Source organism: Exophiala dermatitidis, assembly GCF_000230625.1.
Source record: "Exophiala dermatitidis NIH/UT8656 unplaced genomic scaffold supercont1.1, whole genome shotgun sequence".
Classification (NCBI taxonomy): Eukaryota; Fungi; Ascomycota; class Eurotiomycetes; order Chaetothyriales; family Herpotrichiellaceae; genus Exophiala; species Exophiala dermatitidis.
The window spans coordinates 1,419,299-1,435,345 of record NW_008751646.1 but is presented as its reverse complement, the minus strand read 5'-3'; the positions used below and the strand labels follow the sequence as shown (position 1 = coordinate 1,435,345).

The following is a 16,047-nucleotide window of genomic DNA, read 5'->3' as shown; positions in this document are numbered from 1 at the left end:
CACTATAAGTCATTCTGACAAGGCAAATCCGTGCTATTAGAATGTACATTGGAGCCTGGGCTTGGAAAACTTGACAAGGCTGTGGCTGTGGCCCTGACGAGCCCACGAAGGCTACCACATCAAGGGAATTCTGTCATCACTGTGCTCAGTTCGGACAGATTTCTATACGCTATACGAAGACTTGCAACATCCTTCCCTCCATATTTTTTTCATTGCACAGAGGAAATCCACCACTAACAACGCGCCAAAGGCCTGCCTAACAGCATGACTTTGCACCACTTGTTGAAGATGTCCAAGCGGCCCATGCGCCGAAGTTGGCAACGCTTCCCTGAACCTGCTGCATGGTGAAAGGGCGACAGGCTAGTAAGCCACCGCCCATGATTCATAGTCGCTGAGTCTCATTCACTGTGTTCATTGTGGCATGATTCTTTGCAATGCTGCTTGTACCTTCTCCTCTGAAAGATGACTCTGCCATGGCACATCGCAGTTGGCCCGGACTAATTCCTCTGTACCATGTGTTGAATCCGCCCTATGCCATTCAGCGAGACAGTCGCGATCGATTATACTCATCTGCCCTCTCAAGGACGTCTTGTGTCTGTAGTAGCAACTTCTGATGTGGCAATCGAGATGATCCAACCGTCACTCAAGAGTAGCTTCCGTACAGCATTGCATTGGATGTATCGCCACGTAGTCAGTTGGATTCATCCCTAATGAGAGCAACAATCATGCTGTAGAGGTAGAAGAAGAACATGACCAAGTGGAAGCCGAGTTTGATAAAGGATTCCTGTGTGCCGGTTAGTTTCAAGAAACATGCGGGTATTATGAACATGTGAATATACCTTTTTGTGGACATTCAGCTTGCGGAAAATCTCCGTTGCGTCCAGCAAATGTTGGTTGTCGATGATCCTAGAAAACCGACTATCAGCCCTATGTTCCTACAAGCATAGATGCTCAAGGAAACCCACTTCTTTGCGTTGAAAGCCAAAAGAGGCAAGTTCAACAATATCGCCAGCCAGTATCCATTGATGAGAAACAAGAACGTCAGGAACGCGTGGACGGCAGCTTCGGGAACAATGTAGGTGTTGAGACGGTTGCAGAGGTCAATCGGGTTGATGTAGTCGCTATAACATGAACAGTCAGCGAGCGGCTCCGGTCAATTTCCATGCGAAACATCATAACTAACCATTCTAGATCGCTGTACATAATCGTGAAGAAGACCTGGAGGAAAAGATTGACCGCATTTATCAGAACGGCAAGCAGGTATAGCCACGCCTCGCCCGACATCTTGAAAGAGCTTGCCTCCGCAGGCAAGACTAGCAGAATCTGATGCTGTTGAGAAGGTCCAGATACAAAGGTCGGAAGCTGTGTGTGAGCAAAGCACAACTGGCGGAATCGCAGGAGGGGAAGCGGCTGGAACGTCAGAGGACAAGCGGAATGGGTGGCCCAGCGTTGTGAGAAATGTTTTCAGCGGCGCAGATAGAAGACAGGGCTGGAGCAGGTTCTGAAAAGCTACCAATGTGAAGACCAAGCAGTCCTTGTTGCGTTGGGTAGGAACGCTGAGGTGGCAGTACGGATGAAGGTCAAGATTGGGTGAAGAGACAAGGCAGACGAGCGGAAAGAATTGAGGTATGATGAGATCAATCGTGGGGATCGAAACTGTTGGCAGCTCTACCAATGATAGTGGCAGCACTACTGCCGCAGAACGCAGGTGGCAGGCCTGCACCACTGGAGCTTATCAACGTCACATGCTCATCGGAGGAATTGCTCCCGCCCGCAGCTCCCAAGGCTGCCCTCCAAAGGGGTACCGCCGCTACTACTATAAGGCATCTAAGTTACTCAGGCTGTCCATGTTAGATAACCACATAACACTGTCTATTATCTTTTCATTTGATTATTTATTCATCATTCAGACCCAACTCTGTGGGATCATCATCATCGTAGGCTCGTGTGCTCCTTTCTATAATAACGTCGACAAAAGCATCCAGAATCCGCTGACGAGAGCATTGCACCCAGGGTATCGCATGCCATCTGCAGTAAACAAAACCCCAACTCGAATACTTCGTCGCAGTGGCATCAAGCCCGAAGCTCGCATGAACATAATGAATGCGGCGACAATGGCCCCTAAGGCACATCGGCCTCCCATATACAGACTCTTCAAGCCAGTTGAAGCGCCGTAGACCGTCAAAACCGTCAAAAAAAATCCCATCAATTGAATTCCACTTCATGACTCCTCAGGAGGGGGCCGTAATCGCAAGCCTTCGGGGAACCTCAATGGATTGGTACACGGAGCATCGCATCCCAGTGTGAGATGGAACTTGCGAGACCTTTCGATGGTCCACAGTTGCTGTTGAAGTGCTGGATTGTGCCCGAACGATTCAAGTCCTCCACGCTGGTCGATCATGGTTCGTAGAGCATCTGCATGGAGACGGATCTCACTGCTCTGTCCAAAGTCTGCAGTATAGGCTAGCAGTAAAAGCACAGCTTGAATATTCGAGTCGCTGCTGGCATGACCAGGCATTCGTAATCGATTCCATAATATGTTGGTGCCTCGTCCAAGGTGTGACTGTGCCTCCACTTGGTCCTGCACTGTTTCAGGACTGGCTTGCAGCCTCCAACGCATCGCGTAAGAATAAGCGAGAAGTAAATGTTGAGCAGCCTCGTGCTCAAGTATGTAGGCGATAGCCGAATTGAATACGTCTCTAGATGATGAATGCTGGCAAAATGTCGAGCGATCTATAAGGCCAAAAAGTTAGTACCTTGAAAAAAAGTTCTCCCACTCAAATTTTATAAGGGTTCGTACACTCTCAACCGCTTCACCAAGAAGGACTTACAGAACTGTAATATAGATTCTTCATCAGAAATACCTGGCCCTGCGACAGGAGCCGTCCCAGAATTAGATATGGTTTCCGACAAGCTTGTTGATGTTTCTGATTCCTGCTCCGTCTGACCGCTGGATTCTCGGCTAGGAGGTTGAGGTCTCTCAGAACCAGATGGTGCTGGAGACCTGGATACTGAGCTGGCACTGCTGGTCGAGGAAGTCGCAGGAGTCACCTCGGTGTTCTGACTTGGGCGTCTGCCCCATTCGAGATATCGAGTCTGACTAGACCTTCGTAAGAGTCTTGATCTCGCATCTCGACGTTGCGCTGCTGAATGGTATGCAGTATGTCTTTGGATGGCACTCCTGACGTTAGGATCCTGGCTGTCGACAAACTCGATGAGATTGGGACGACGCGATGTAGAGCCACGTCTTTGACCGCTTTCGGTATTGCCGTCCTGAGAATTGCGTCGACTGGATGACATGTATAGCTGATTGGTGTTGTTGATTTGGTATAATATTCGGAGGGTTTAATAGAGACTGAAAATAAAAAGGAAGGAAGAATCTGTACGACGCAAAAATAACTCCCCTACCTCAGACGCCTTGAGGACACCGTAGCTGATTAGAGATGGGTATTCACGAGATGCGTCGCGAAAAACTGTCGAAAGACGTTTTCCTTCCGAGGTTCATTTGGAAAGAGGCTCAGCCTCAATGCCTGGGTCGGGAGAAGCGCACTGTAACAGAGAGTAACAGTAGAAGATCTTGGAAGATGGTTTGTTTAGGTGAGAGAAAAAGCGCATTCAAGAAGGGAGAAAATAGTTGTAAAAGATATCTTGCGCAAAAGGTAGGGTGAATATATTGGTTCTGGAAAACGCCGGAAAAAGGCTAGTTCTGTGCGGGCCTTTGTTCCGGCAGGGTGGAACGAGGCTGCGGTGCAATTAAACCCCAGGCCGATGCTTGCCACCGGTCGGTTTCGACAGGTGCTGGACGACTCGACCGGACGTTCTAGATCCCGTGATATGGGGAATGAGGAGCATTGAGAAGATGCTCCTCGGCAGCGTCAGGACGGTCACCGGACCTTGGCTAAGCTTTATAAGGCAATGAGGCTGTAGATAACGGCGGCAAGACGGCTGATCTGGTACCGTCCAGAAACACCGAACCGTCCACTCAGTGGCCATGCTTTGTGGCGATGCGGAATGCAACCCAGTCCAACGACCAGGACGAAGTGTTTCCGAGTCTGCTGGGAAGAAATTGGTCACGTGCAGCCTCCAGTAAGGGGACGACTATTCTCGAACTTTCTCGAAATAGACTAGCGTAGAAGAGCTTATCGCTTTTAAGCTATCTGGCGAAGATCGGTTATGCGACTGATTGGCTGGGGAACCCAAACAGCCGGCGTGGTACGTTACCCCCATTAGCCGGCTCCGAAGTGCCACGCCGCGTGAACCGTAAAGGCGAGAATCGTCCGGGTTTCAATGGACATGCTCCCTAGGTACAACCTACCAGGTAGCGACGGCACCTTGTTCCCCATGCACGCACGGCCTTTTCAATTGGAAGTTTCTCACACCAGTCTAGAATACCACCGGTTTTCCATGCTCGACGGCAGCGGGGTTTGATTTCTTCCACTAGGCTATTGTAAGAGCCTTCGCAAACCGTACTTTCCTGCTTGCTTCTCAAATTCGCGACCTCTTGGTTGTCCCTAACCTATCGGCGCTGACACATGCATACGCCGACACACGACGAGCATGGTAGCCTGGCCGAATGTTAGAGCGGTGGTTAGCCGAGCTTGCTGACGCCGTGCAGTGGGATGGGAAACCTGCTACGGCGATGCCAAACTGCAGACGCTGGCTGAACGGATATTTGGGATAAAAACACAATCTTGTGTACAATGTTGTATATATGCAAGGCTCTCTCGTGCTTTCATCAGGGGTCCAATCGCCCGTAGTGAACCGCTGGACCCTGCAGCCGCCGTAACATGAACACCTTGGTATGGATCAATAATGACAAGCTCTGCAACAGCCGGAAACATGTACATTGTAGGAGGTCCATAAATCACATAATATTACTGATTAATCCACCCCCTGTGAGCTGTGGACTGCACTCTTCACTGCGACGATGGGGTTGTGGATTACGAATTAAATCATCTGACAAGATTTGCAGTCCCATTTACCTTTGACACCCCACCTTCCAGATGTGCCAGAACTCCGTTCTCGTAAGGTCAGGTGACCCGATCGTGGCTGAACATGACGACCTAGAACGAGGCTGAGATCTTAGCTTGCTGATAGTGGCACTGGCCCAAAGCTTTTAGTATATATCTTTTAGTATCGGTATCCGAGTTTCTCGCAGAAAAACATATGGTTGAACCGCGATCACATGCTCGAGTGGCAAATCGTTCGTGCCGCGCAATATATGGCTTAATAATGAAATAACTGTGGGCGCTGAATTCAGCCCATCTCGGCCTGGGCTAATATGTTTCAGATTTGCCGCGGATGATTAAGCTCAAGCCTGATGAATTCTATTATTGATACAACGCAAGCAAATGCCAGAAACACTAGTAGTCTATCTTCTCTTTTTACCCTTTCCTGCTGTGGATTTCGGAGCGGGACCCCCTCTGCGGGCGGACCCTGATGCAGCGGCACTGCGTGTCTGAATGGTATAATCACCGCGTGGTGTTTCGGTCACATCGATTTGAACCCCTTCGTCGTAGTCACTGTCGTCGTCGTCGTCGTCGTCCTCTTCTTCCTCCGAGCCAGATGATACCAGGTACCGCATCACCTCGGGCGGCTCGTCGGGCAGAAAGAGTTCGTCTTGGGGCCGACGATATTGAGCAGCCTGGTTTGGCCGGATGTCTGGGGGCCCAGAAGCGACTCGCCGCTGAGGAGAGGCAAATCTAGGATCCGACGGATCGAAGCGTGGCGCTCTAGCTGTGCTGGACTGGTATGGAAGCTGGTCTAGCGGTACGTTCACCAGACTTGAGCTTGAGCGTGACCGCGGTTCCCAGTCGGGCTCGGAAGGATCAGGTCGCGATGCGCGAGAGGAATTCGAGCCAGGTCGGGCACTGTAGAGCGCATCTGGGGTGGAGGAATATCGGTGCGCATAATACGGTTGTTGGTAAAGAACCATTTGTGGCGCCTGTTGCTGCCGTAACGACGGAGTCGAACTCTGACGGGAGCCTTGTCTGGAGCCTTGCCTAGAGGACTCGGCTTGACGTGATCCAGACACAGGGTAGCCTACATAAGGAGCTCGTCGTCCGTAGTCTGAATCTGTCGTAGGTAGCGCATAGGAAGCCACCGCATCGTCCCGGATGGAAGCATTGGTAACAGCGCTCTTGCCACGACCTCGGCTGTCGACTGCTTTTCCCTTTGGCGAATTGCTAGCAGACTTGTCATTCCTGACAGGTTTCTTGCGAACCTCAACAGGCTTGCGTTTGATTGGTGCTTCCTTCTTGCCCCTAGGGGCAGCCTTTGGTGCTGCAGAAGGACGTGGAGGGTGCTGATTCCGCTCTAATCGTTCCAAAGCATCAATCTCAGCTCGACTCAACTTGACGTTGGGCTTACCCAGAGCCCGTGCACGCGCAATCCGTTCAAGAGCCCTCTCAACGAGCATTTCCTCCTTCTCCCGATACATTACTTGCACGTCTGGTCGGCGAATGAGACCAGAGGGCGTGCCATACTCGTCTTCGTCATCTGAAGGAGTGAGCTCATCGTCGTAAACATCACCTGAACGCCTTTGGCGGATTCCACCGCCGCCCAAATCAATACCAGTAAATCGAAGCTCATCAGAAACAAATCTTTGCTGGCCATAGTCTTGACCCAGCCCAACACCTGGTACTGTGTCATCCTCAGTGTCAAGCTCCTCCACACGATCCTCATACTCCCACGACCGTTGGACTCCCCAAGGTCTGTTGTTCTTCCTCCCCGGTCGTCCCCCTGGTGGTCTTCCCCAAGGGGGCATATCGTAAGGAGTTCGCGGCCGACCACCTAAACCGCCTCCTCGGAAAAAGCATTCTCAATAGGTCTGTCCATGAGAGAAGCATGGCCTAGAATGGTGACACCGGACGCACCAATGAGCCAGAGAAATGTCGAAATAGGTGAAGAGATGAAAGCGACAGGAATCGCAATGCATGCCAGACCGGTGTAAAGTTGGGACGTGGTGGCACGGAAAGTACCAATCTCTAGATCACCGCCTCCTAGCTTGCCGATGGTCCACATGCCTCCAGCGACAAGAATGATGTCGAAAAGCAGCCATAGATTGGTCAGCAAGCTGTAGATGCTAAGCATGACAAAGACAACGGCATAGTTGCTTGAGAAATAACTCAGGTTGTAGTTGACTCTGCTCTGAACTTCGCCGAAGTCGTGCGGCTTGGACAGTCTCTTCAGATCCAGGAACTCCGAGATTGGACGAATGTTGGCAAAGCGCGACGAGATGGACTGCGATCGGACGCTGTTGAAACGATCGGATAAATTGAAGCGGGACGTCAACGCGTCGAGAGGAATGCTGATGCGTGCCATGGTTCTTGACAGTGAGATCCAAGCGTGTACTTGTTTTTTGAAACGTGGCTTTGGGAAGGAATTGGCTCAGCTTGAATATCGTCAGTAATCAACAGGAAAGACGGCAACGCGGCCACCCGCTGCTGTAGCACCTACAAGTATTTTGTTTCGACGCGTTGAACGAGTGGTTGAAGAAACGCAAGGCGGTGGATGCGTAAGATTGGAAGTGAGTGACTGAGAAATAGGGAACAAAGGAGCTGAAGGAGACGATTAGGCGACGGCTTTAGGGCTTGACGAAGGTTTTCTCCTTTGTTGACTTGGGGGGTGGAGGACGTCGGGTCGAAAATTCGAGGGGGGAGAATAGTGTTTGCCTGCGCCCTGCAACTGCAGCAGTTGAGCTGAGGTCTCCGGTGTCCTCCCCCTGTGCCACTGCCACTGCCAGTGGCAGCGTAATAATCTGTCAGCGCGCTGCCCCCGGTTTGATTTCTCGCTTCAAGTCTCGCTTCTCAGCCACAACCCAAAATTGGCTACACTGCTAGTAGTGGAGAAGGTGTCTAGACACGCTGGTCTTGAGAGAAGCAGTTGAATAGCGACACTCAGCAAGAGATCCCAATCCTCTTGCGCCAGGATCAAGGTGCTGTGACTGCCATCCCCTGTTCCAGCGAGCAACCCTGAAGTCTACTGAAAGAAGAGGAGAATAAGTCACTGCCCGCGGGGCGAGGAGCAACGGTCCGATATTTATTATTCAAGTCCCTACGCTTCACTTCTTGGATGGTCCAGTTAAGTAGGCTACTGCACGTCTCTTCTGCCGTCTCGAGGTCTTCTCGATCATTGGGCCACGTTTTGGGCCGCCATCCACAACCTTTTCGAATTAATTCCCTGCTTCGTCCTTCCACAGTCTACCGACTGCACCTCTCTCGGATCGCCGCCATAACGTCTTCGTCACTGGGGGGAAAGCGGTGAAGAATGAGGCGGCGAATCCTATACCTTCTAGTGCTTTGCACCCTTCTTGCGTTTGTCGCAGCCTGGACGAAGGAGGACTACGAGATCTTCAAGTTGAAAGATGAGGTAGAAGAATCCGAAGGAGAGGGGGTGAACTTTTACGATTTCTTGGGGGTGAAGCCTTCCGCGACGGTAGAAGACATTGGCAAAGCCTTTCGCAAAAAGTCCCGCGCTCTCCATCCCGACAAGGCCAAGCATTCCTTCATCGCCTCGCGGTCGACACCGAAGCCCAAGAAGCCTGGCGAGAAGAGGAAGACTGGTGTACATGTCTCCAAAGGCCCTTCCGAGCGGGAAATACAGCGCTTCCTGAAGCAAGCAGGGGAAAGATACAGCCGGTTGGGTGTGGTAGCCAACATCTTGAAAGGTCCACAACGAGAAAGATATGACTTCTTCTTACATCATGGTTTCCCAACATGGCGAGGGACGGGCTACTACTACTCAAGATACAGACCTGGCTTTGGCACGGTCCTGGTCGGCCTATTTTTGGTGTTCGGCGGAGGAGCCCATTACCTGGCGTTGATTACATCGTATAAAAGACAACGAGAATTCATGGAGAGGTATATCAAGCATGCAAGAAAGACTGCCTGGGGTGATGAGTCTGGTATCAGTGGCATCGCCGGGCTTGGTGGAACTGTTGATGTGCCTCCGGTGACCGAGGAACCTGATCCAATGGCCAACTTGAACCGGCGGCAAAAGAGAGAGTTGGAACGACAAAACAAAAAGGACAAATCGAGCAAGACCAAATCAGCAAAGGCGGCTCCCGTTCAAGTGTCCTCGCCGTCCGGCGACAAGAAGCGCGTGGTTGCGGAGAACGGAAAAGTGCTGGTTGTGGACTCGGTGGGTAACGTGTTTCTGGAAGAAGAGGACGAAGAGGGAAATGTGCAAGAGTTCCTTTTGGATTTGGACGAAATACCACGGCCGACAATCTGGGACACAGCAGTCGTACGCCTACCGTCATGGCTTTATCACAAAGCCTTCGACCGATTTCTCAAGAAGTCAGGGCCTGCGCCGGTCGATGTTGCCTCCGTCGAAAGTGACAGAGAGCCCAGCACATCTTCAATCGCTGCTACTGAAGAGAAAGCGGCGTCTTCAGAGGGTAACTCAAGCCAGGAACAAGACTCTGGATTTGAGATCGTCGACTCATCAGGAATTGAGCAAGAGATTGCTAAAGCGTCTGCTGTGGCCGGCATGAAGAAAAGGGGCAAGAAGGGGAAGAAATGAACTACAATAGAACCAGGAGGAGGCCCTCCGTCTGAGCCTACATGCATATGACTTGGGCCGTCTACCAAGTTAACGTGGCCTAGATCCGACAGAATAAGCTTTGAATCAAGGAGTTAAACAGCTACACTCGCATCTTTTACTCTCAAATCCCAAAAAGTGTAACTGGTTTTGTACTGTAAGTGCTCAGCAATTCGCCTGCTAAAGGTTGAGACCTGTTTTGTGCAAGGAAAGTTGCAAGGAAGTCAGAGGCTACCGAGGCAGTAGTAGTAAACAACGCGCCCGTCTTGCAAAGTCGTTGTTCCAGAGCTTTCTCGTCTGGTTATCACATAAATTTCTGGGCAATGCCCACCAAAGAGGAAATACTCTCTCCCACACCACCACCCATTCCGGGCAGAGAAGTACCACCCGAAAAATCACGGGCGCCGCCACGGGCATAAAATCTCTCTGATTCCTGCCGATATCCGCGGCCTCCTGCCAGATTCTCCAGCCCACGAGGCAGCCTTACGCCAAACTGGGCAAGCAACTTGGTCAACGCACCGCCAGTGATCAAGGGCATAATGACAAGCAGAAACACCTTGACCGGATGTCGGCGCATGTACGAGTATATCTCGCGCAAGAACCGACGAATGCGGTTGATGAAGCCCGACCGGGGCCGGGGGCGGGCGTGGCCTCGAGAAGAACCGCCGCCGAAAGAGAAGAAGGAGGATGCGCTTCGCGAGTACGCCGGCCGGGAAGCAAAGTAGTATGTTTTTCGTGATGGACTGCGGCTGCGACTGCGGCTGCGGTCCCGGATACCGTCGTTCCAGAAGCCCATGTCTGAAGGAAGAGGGAGGGACGAGCAGTGTAGAATGAAGATGATTCCGTCACACAGATATATAAACAGAGGGTGTGGGGGGAGAGGATGTGGACAGTCCCCCGTCGTGCACGGTCGTGGAGATTATCGTCGAAAGACAGCAAAGGCAGGACTCGGTGCGGCAGGTCGCACAGTGGGTGGTTGAGGGTTGGTCTGGGTCTCTCAATGATGAGATCCTCGAACAAAATGCGTCAGAAACACGACGATAACCCCGAGCTGATTGAGATGATGTGTTTGTCCGCCCGTCAGCGGTGTCGAGATCTCTTTCAGATGCGCAGCGGAGGTGCCGTTCAATTTGGCTCGGCTTATGAGCGACTTGCAGGTTCGGTCATCCACCACTGGCTGGCATGATACAGGGTCGTCTAGAAATCTCAAGCCAGCAGTGTTCCTTGTGGAAGAAAAAGGTGCAGCGACTTGTCTTCTTCCTGACCTACCACAAGCACTCCGCAGAATGGGTTGAGCATTGGCGTGGTTCTCGCAGACCGCTCTATGGGCAATGTTGGTGGCTGGAAGCACTGCAACTTTCCAGGGTCTAGACAACGAACCACTGCAGGCTGACAACCCCTGTCGCTTCCTGCCGGCAGAATAGGCTACCATTGGCTGCAGGCCGCGGGCTCGCCATGATAGTACTAGCCGTTGGATTTGGCGCTATCTTTGCACTAGTACTTAAAGAAGCGCTACTAATATCGAGACGCAAAGATTCATTGGCCGGCGTGGAAACCGCCACTGTGGCTTGAACAGGCGCCCGATCCTCGTCGACGTCATTCATCGTCGGTCCCCTTTGAAGTTCTGACTGCCACCATCTTCAAGACGCCAGTCTCCAGGCTGCGAGTATAGCGGCCATCAGGTTCCTTCTTCGCACCAGGAGCGTCTACAATCCAGGAGGTTATTGTTCCAAAAGTGCATCTCACAAACCTATACCCTAGAGAGCAGGCGATCGCTCAGACATTGCGCTGGAGAATCCATACCTGATTCAACATTTCAGTGCATCACCATTGATATCGACTTCACTCGGCCGGGCTGCCACGATTTCCTCTACTACCGGTTGAAGAAAGTTTACCTGATTACCTCTCTTTCTTGTTCTTACGAAACTCCACCACTAAGTCCCTCGTGTGTTCCCATCGACTCGAATCTCGCCTCCAGTCCGTCTGAACAAGTTTTGTCAGCCAATTGAGGCTGATCAAGTTTCTCAAAAATGTCCGAACTTCCAGATTACTGTAAGCCAGACCTAGGAGTTTGATCCACTTCTCTTCCTTGTGTCCTGCTTTGCCAGGCCCTTCCCAATAAGCGACTGCCTTTCTAACCCTTTTGTACAACCCAGATGCGATCCTCGAAGTATCACCGACAGGGTCTGCCGACGACATCAAGCGCGCATACAAGAAAGCGGCGTTGAAATGGCATCCAGATCGCGTGCCGACGGACTCGCCCGAACGGCCCAAGCGGACCAAGATGTTCCAACGGATCAACGACGCATACTACGTGCTCAGCGACACGACGAGGCGGAAAGACTACGACGAGGCGCGCAAGTTCCACGGCACCAGTTTCGATAATTTTGACTACGACGACGAAGGTGAAGAAACGGCCGAAGAAGAGATTCCTCGCACCAACAACAAACCGTCTGGAGGCTTCGCCTCGTGGGCAAACATGTTTGGCTTCGGCAAGTCCGGCGCGACACAAGACAACAAGGATAGCCAAGAATCCCGGTTCGCCAATGACCAGTTCGGCTCGGTGTTTGAGGAAATGATGGGCGAAGATGGCATGGCCGCCGAAGAAGATGGCAAGAAGGTGCCCACGAAACGCTTCTGGAGTGTTGCTGGTGGTATTGCCGGCGCCGTGATAGGATTCATCATGGCCGATGTCGTCGGTGCCATCCCTGGCGCCATGGCGGGTGCAAAGGCTGGTGCTATCAGAGATGCGAAGGGCAAGTCTGTGTATGCTGTCTTTCAATCGCTCGAGCAAGACCAGAAGGCGAGGATTCTGAGCGAGCTGGCTGCGAAGTTATTCAGTGGGGCCATCAGCTAGTTGATGCGTCATGGAGGTGGTGTCTTTAAAAGGGGATCTCCTTGGTTGTGGTGTGGTTTGGACCGCTTCAGCGAACTTTTGATGGGATCAGAATTGAAAAATCAGAAGTATATGTGCCTACAGGAAACAAGGGAGGATGGCCGAGATAACTTGAGATGCGAGGGCGTGTGGCGTATGTTTTTTTTTGGCATTCTTCTCTTTCGTGATGGCATTGGAAGCCGACGGTATAGCGTAGGTATGGTATACTGGAGCGAAATGCATATTATCATTATAGATTGCTATCTGTCGTCCAGAACCTTGATACCTTGTGTTCAAGATCTATTCAATGTAGCCTTCCGGAGAACCCGTACCGTTGTCCTGTCCACTTTGCAAGGTAGTGTTAACATTGTATTTATATCAATGTACACATCGCAACAAGGAACCCATTCCAGTTCTACAATGTCGCAGATCACAGTCAACAGCTCCTTTGTGCAGAGGGGTCCGAAGCAATAATAACATACTCCATCAATCGAGCACTGCAACGCCACTGCATTATTCGCTTTTCCCCAAGATTTCAGTGCCCGGCTCCGATCGTGGACCAAAGACTCCAAGAAATACATGCACACATGCACGCACACGATCCGCATCTAGCTGGCGACTTTCTAGACGGCAGACGAGGATTCCATGGGTCGTCCATCCGTCAAAGGCTCCTATTCAACGCCATTTTTCATGTATTATATGACCTCCATCCATCGAACGCCATCGTGGCTCATCCCCTTCTGTCAAGAAGTATACAAGCCGGAAAACCAAAATTCCAAAAAGCCCACTCCACGGGGAGACAGAAGTCAAGATTTATAGGTCAGGAGTGCCTCTTCTAAAGTCTGAACCCGCCAAACTTCCATCTGCTCTCTGTACGAACCAGACTGAGGTCGACGTTGGGGCCGGCACCGTTGGTCATGGCCGTACCGCGGTAACCGCGAGACGCATCATCATCCACGCTCGAGTTTTGGTTCGGCCCAGCAGAGTCGGAGGTGATAGGAGCACCTGGCCCATCGTGGGCCCCATTAAGACCGGCGGCGGCCTTTTCCAGCTGAGCTTCCCTCCAGCCCTGGGGGATATGGTTCTTTGTCCTCACACTGGGCAAGAGATCTAGCAGGAACGAGAGGACATAGAATGTAAAGATGAGGGCGACCAGCCATTCAAAGATGGCCGCGATATTCTGGTGTTTGGTAAAGGTGGTGCTGGCGAAGACAATGGCCATGGCGACTTCGATGAGGATGAAAAATAACTTGACGTAAAAAGAGATCCGAAGGATACGGTGGTGTCGGTAGTGGATGCCGAGACGCTGGTACTCGGCGCACAGGAAGACGGCGGACAAGACATAGCCGCCGATGAAGAGCAGCAGGAACCCGTCATGCAGTTTGGGGTGGTGGTAGGTGTCGAAGATGCTCAGCAGAATCAACCCGGCGGACCCGGCAACTGCGAAAACGATGGCGATGCTCGACAGCACCTTTTGGGCAGTGGATGTGTTGGGCACCAGTCGACCCGTGTGTCGGAGCCAGCGCTCGGCCATGAAGCCCAAGTCCAGAGATACCGTCGTGATCACGCATCCGGTGATGAAGAGCGGTTTGAGCCCAAACGCGCCAACGTCACTGATGTACGCTATTCGTTGGCCCTTCTCCATGGACGGGTAGTGCGGGTGTCCAATCACTTCCCAGTGGATGAACATGGCAAGCAGCATGGCAAGCCACCTGGACACCAGGCTTCATGTTAGTGGCTTGGAAAGGGGGGTGCTGAGGCCCGGAGAATGATGTTGATACGTACATGCATGCTGAGACAATGGGGAAAAGCCAGCTCCCTAAATACCACATGTTGAATGACCTGAAGTTTCGCGCAGTGTCAAAACAGCGTCACCGACTCCGTCCGCCAGGTAGGATAAGTCGTCGAGAGTTCAGGTTTGTAGTTGTTGGTGTGCTGTCAAGCGTGGTGGAAGTTTCAAGATGTCGGGTGGTAGGGTTGGTGTTGTAAGGGATCGTGTAGCGTGCCGGTGTTCCTGGGAAGGAGTCGCAACAAGTTGGGTGTTGGCAACGAGTAGAGACCCAACGAGAGACAAGAGGGATTAGGGAATACAGATGGAAGTCGGCGAGACGTTGTTCAAGGAAACCCGGGCGACAGCACAATTAGTAGAACCGAAGTGTTGAATTATGGTGGAAATCTCGAAGCGGCGTTGGACTGCAGCGAGGTTGAGTGAATAACTACATCATCCAGCCGGGGTTCGAGGCTGAGCCACTGGCAGTGGATCTCAAACGTCGCAATTGGCAATGTTTGGAATGGCTTTCGAGGAGGTATCAGATCCGACTAGTCTTGCTTTGGCAGGTACTACAGGTCATGAATTGAACGAGAAGCAAAAACTCAGACATGAAAACTGTCGGGATCATGGCATTGGTAAGAACGGCAAATACAATGAAGTACATTTTATTGATTGCACTGGCAGGGCCTTGAATTTCTACGGAGATACCCATGCGTGTTTGGTTCACATTTCCGTCTTCAGCATGAGAAACACCTTCAAAATGTTCGGTTATCTGCTCCGGCGGTCTTCGCGAAAACAATTGCATAGTCAAGATCTACAGCGGTATGGTCGGGTTTTGTTCCGATTCATTATGTTGACTGCTTGAACTTGAAATGATCGTACAACACAGCAACGTGACGAGCACATGAGGCACAACTGAAGGTCCTGGGTTATGCAAAAGTCGCCTGGAGCCGGATGCCACATGCAACTTGAACTGTAACCGTGCATACGTCACAGTCCGCGCAACCAGGTCAAAGTGTTTGCATACCGTGGGCACTGAACCAATAATGATCTGGTTCCTTCCAGTAATAGTGTGGTTTCTCTTCACCCAGCCACAACGTACTACTAGTACTAATCACTAGTAGCCGCACGATCCCGCGTCGCTAGTACAGCAAAGTACTAGTGTCGCTCTATCTCTCGGAGGTGACGACATGATTCACAGCACTCAGATTATGGCTTCGGGACCTGGAATTGGCTTTCGGAGACATCACGGCTACAAAGTGTACGTAAACTCGGATTATTGTTCACCAGGTACCTTTTCAAGACGTACAACTTCGAGGCTGCACTGCCTATCCATGCTTCCATTCACAGCTGATTCGCTTATTGCAGTCCAGCTAAACTTGACAGCTTGTTGGAACCGGACGTTCGCTGTTAAACATCCCACTGCAGCTGCTATTTTGTTGGTGGCCAACTCATTCAGGGACATCCTCCAAGGCTCCCCATCAGCGCAATATCGTGTCAGCAGCCTGGAGCGCGGAGCAAATCGACCATGTGCCTCCGTCACATTCACTCATAAGGTGGTACATCGCCCAAGAACCCGGTTCGATATCGTATTTCTTGCTTGACTGGTGTGGATGGGAAGAAAGAAAACGGAAAGTCCGCCTGAACCTCGCACAGTACTGTCCACCTCGCATAGTGGGCCAGGAAAATCGAGCAATCTTCCGAAGAACTCAACCTTGTGATTTCGTGAACGTACCATTCTGACAAATGCCAGGATGGCCGGTATTCGAAACAGGCAATGTCTAGAATCATATCATGCAGAGGATTGAGAGGACCCCCCATGAGCTTAGCTGACAGAATTGCAGCAACGACGCTTGGT

The 16,047-nt window shown here is 51.5% G+C and overlaps 7 protein-coding genes across 7 annotated transcripts; 2 read left to right on the top strand and 5 right to left on the bottom strand.

The window, feature by feature from the left end:
- Positions 1–691: 691 nt before the first annotated feature.
- Positions 692–1,284, bottom strand: HMPREF1120_00520 (uncharacterized protein; the record flags this gene model as incomplete). Its single annotated transcript, XM_009154519.1, has 4 exons — positions 692–784; positions 840–906; positions 966–1,121; positions 1,184–1,284. 4 exons carry the CDS (start codon positions 1,282–1,284, stop codon positions 692–694), a joined length of 417 nt encoding a protein of 138 aa, XP_009152767.1.
- A 4,087-nt stretch (positions 1,285–5,371) lies between these two features.
- On the bottom strand, positions 5,372–6,766 carry HMPREF1120_00519 (uncharacterized protein; the record flags this gene model as incomplete). The annotated part of the gene is made up of 1 exon (XM_009154518.1): positions 5,372–6,766. The coding sequence occupies one exon, from the start codon at positions 6,764–6,766 to the stop codon at positions 5,372–5,374; it is 1,395 nt and encodes a 464-aa protein (XP_009152766.1).
- A 26-nt stretch (positions 6,767–6,792) lies between these two features.
- On the bottom strand, positions 6,793–7,323 carry HMPREF1120_00518 (uncharacterized protein; the record flags this gene model as incomplete). The annotated part of the gene is made up of 1 exon (XM_009154517.1): positions 6,793–7,323. The coding sequence occupies one exon, from the start codon at positions 7,321–7,323 to the stop codon at positions 6,793–6,795; it is 531 nt and encodes a 176-aa protein (XP_009152765.1).
- Positions 7,324–7,745: 422 nt separating this feature from the next.
- On the top strand, positions 7,746–9,691 carry HMPREF1120_00517 (uncharacterized protein). Its single transcript, XM_009154516.1, has one exon. It carries the CDS (start codon positions 8,269–8,271, stop codon positions 9,523–9,525), a length of 1,257 nt encoding a protein of 418 aa, XP_009152764.1. The 5' UTR covers positions 7,746–8,268; the 3' UTR covers positions 9,526–9,691.
- A 156-nt stretch (positions 9,692–9,847) lies between these two features.
- Positions 9,848–10,339, bottom strand: HMPREF1120_00516 (uncharacterized protein; the record flags this gene model as incomplete). The annotated part of the gene is made up of 1 exon (XM_009154515.1): positions 9,848–10,339. One exon carries the CDS (start codon positions 10,337–10,339, stop codon positions 9,848–9,850), a length of 492 nt encoding a protein of 163 aa, XP_009152763.1.
- Positions 10,340–11,085: 746 nt separating this feature from the next.
- HMPREF1120_00515 (uncharacterized protein) lies at positions 11,086–12,819 on the top strand. The gene is made up of 2 exons (XM_009154514.1): positions 11,086–11,595; positions 11,700–12,819. The coding sequence occupies exons 1-2, from the start codon at positions 11,574–11,576 to the stop codon at positions 12,398–12,400; spliced, it is 723 nt and encodes a 240-aa protein (XP_009152762.1). The 5' UTR covers positions 11,086–11,573; the 3' UTR covers positions 12,401–12,819.
- Positions 12,820–13,253: 434 nt separating this feature from the next.
- Positions 13,254–14,250, bottom strand: HMPREF1120_00514 (uncharacterized protein; the record flags this gene model as incomplete). The annotated part of the gene is made up of 2 exons (XM_009154513.1): positions 13,254–14,130; positions 14,204–14,250. 2 exons carry the CDS (start codon positions 14,248–14,250, stop codon positions 13,254–13,256), a joined length of 924 nt encoding a protein of 307 aa, XP_009152761.1.
- Between the last annotated feature and the right edge of the window lie 1,797 nt (positions 14,251–16,047).

What these genes read in the sequence shown, in the direction of transcription:
- HMPREF1120_00517 (XM_009154516.1), top strand. Translation starts at nt 8,269, where the DNA reads ATGAGGCGGCGAATCCTATACCTTCTAGTGCTTTGCACCCTTCTTGCG.
- HMPREF1120_00515 (XM_009154514.1), top strand. Translation starts at nt 11,574, where the DNA reads ATGTCCGAACTTCCAGATTACT. An exon ending in GTCCGAACTTCCAGATTACT is followed by an intron (nt 11,596 to 11,699) that starts GTAAGCCAGACC and finishes TGTACAACCCAG; the next exon opens with ATGCGATCCTCGAAGTATCA.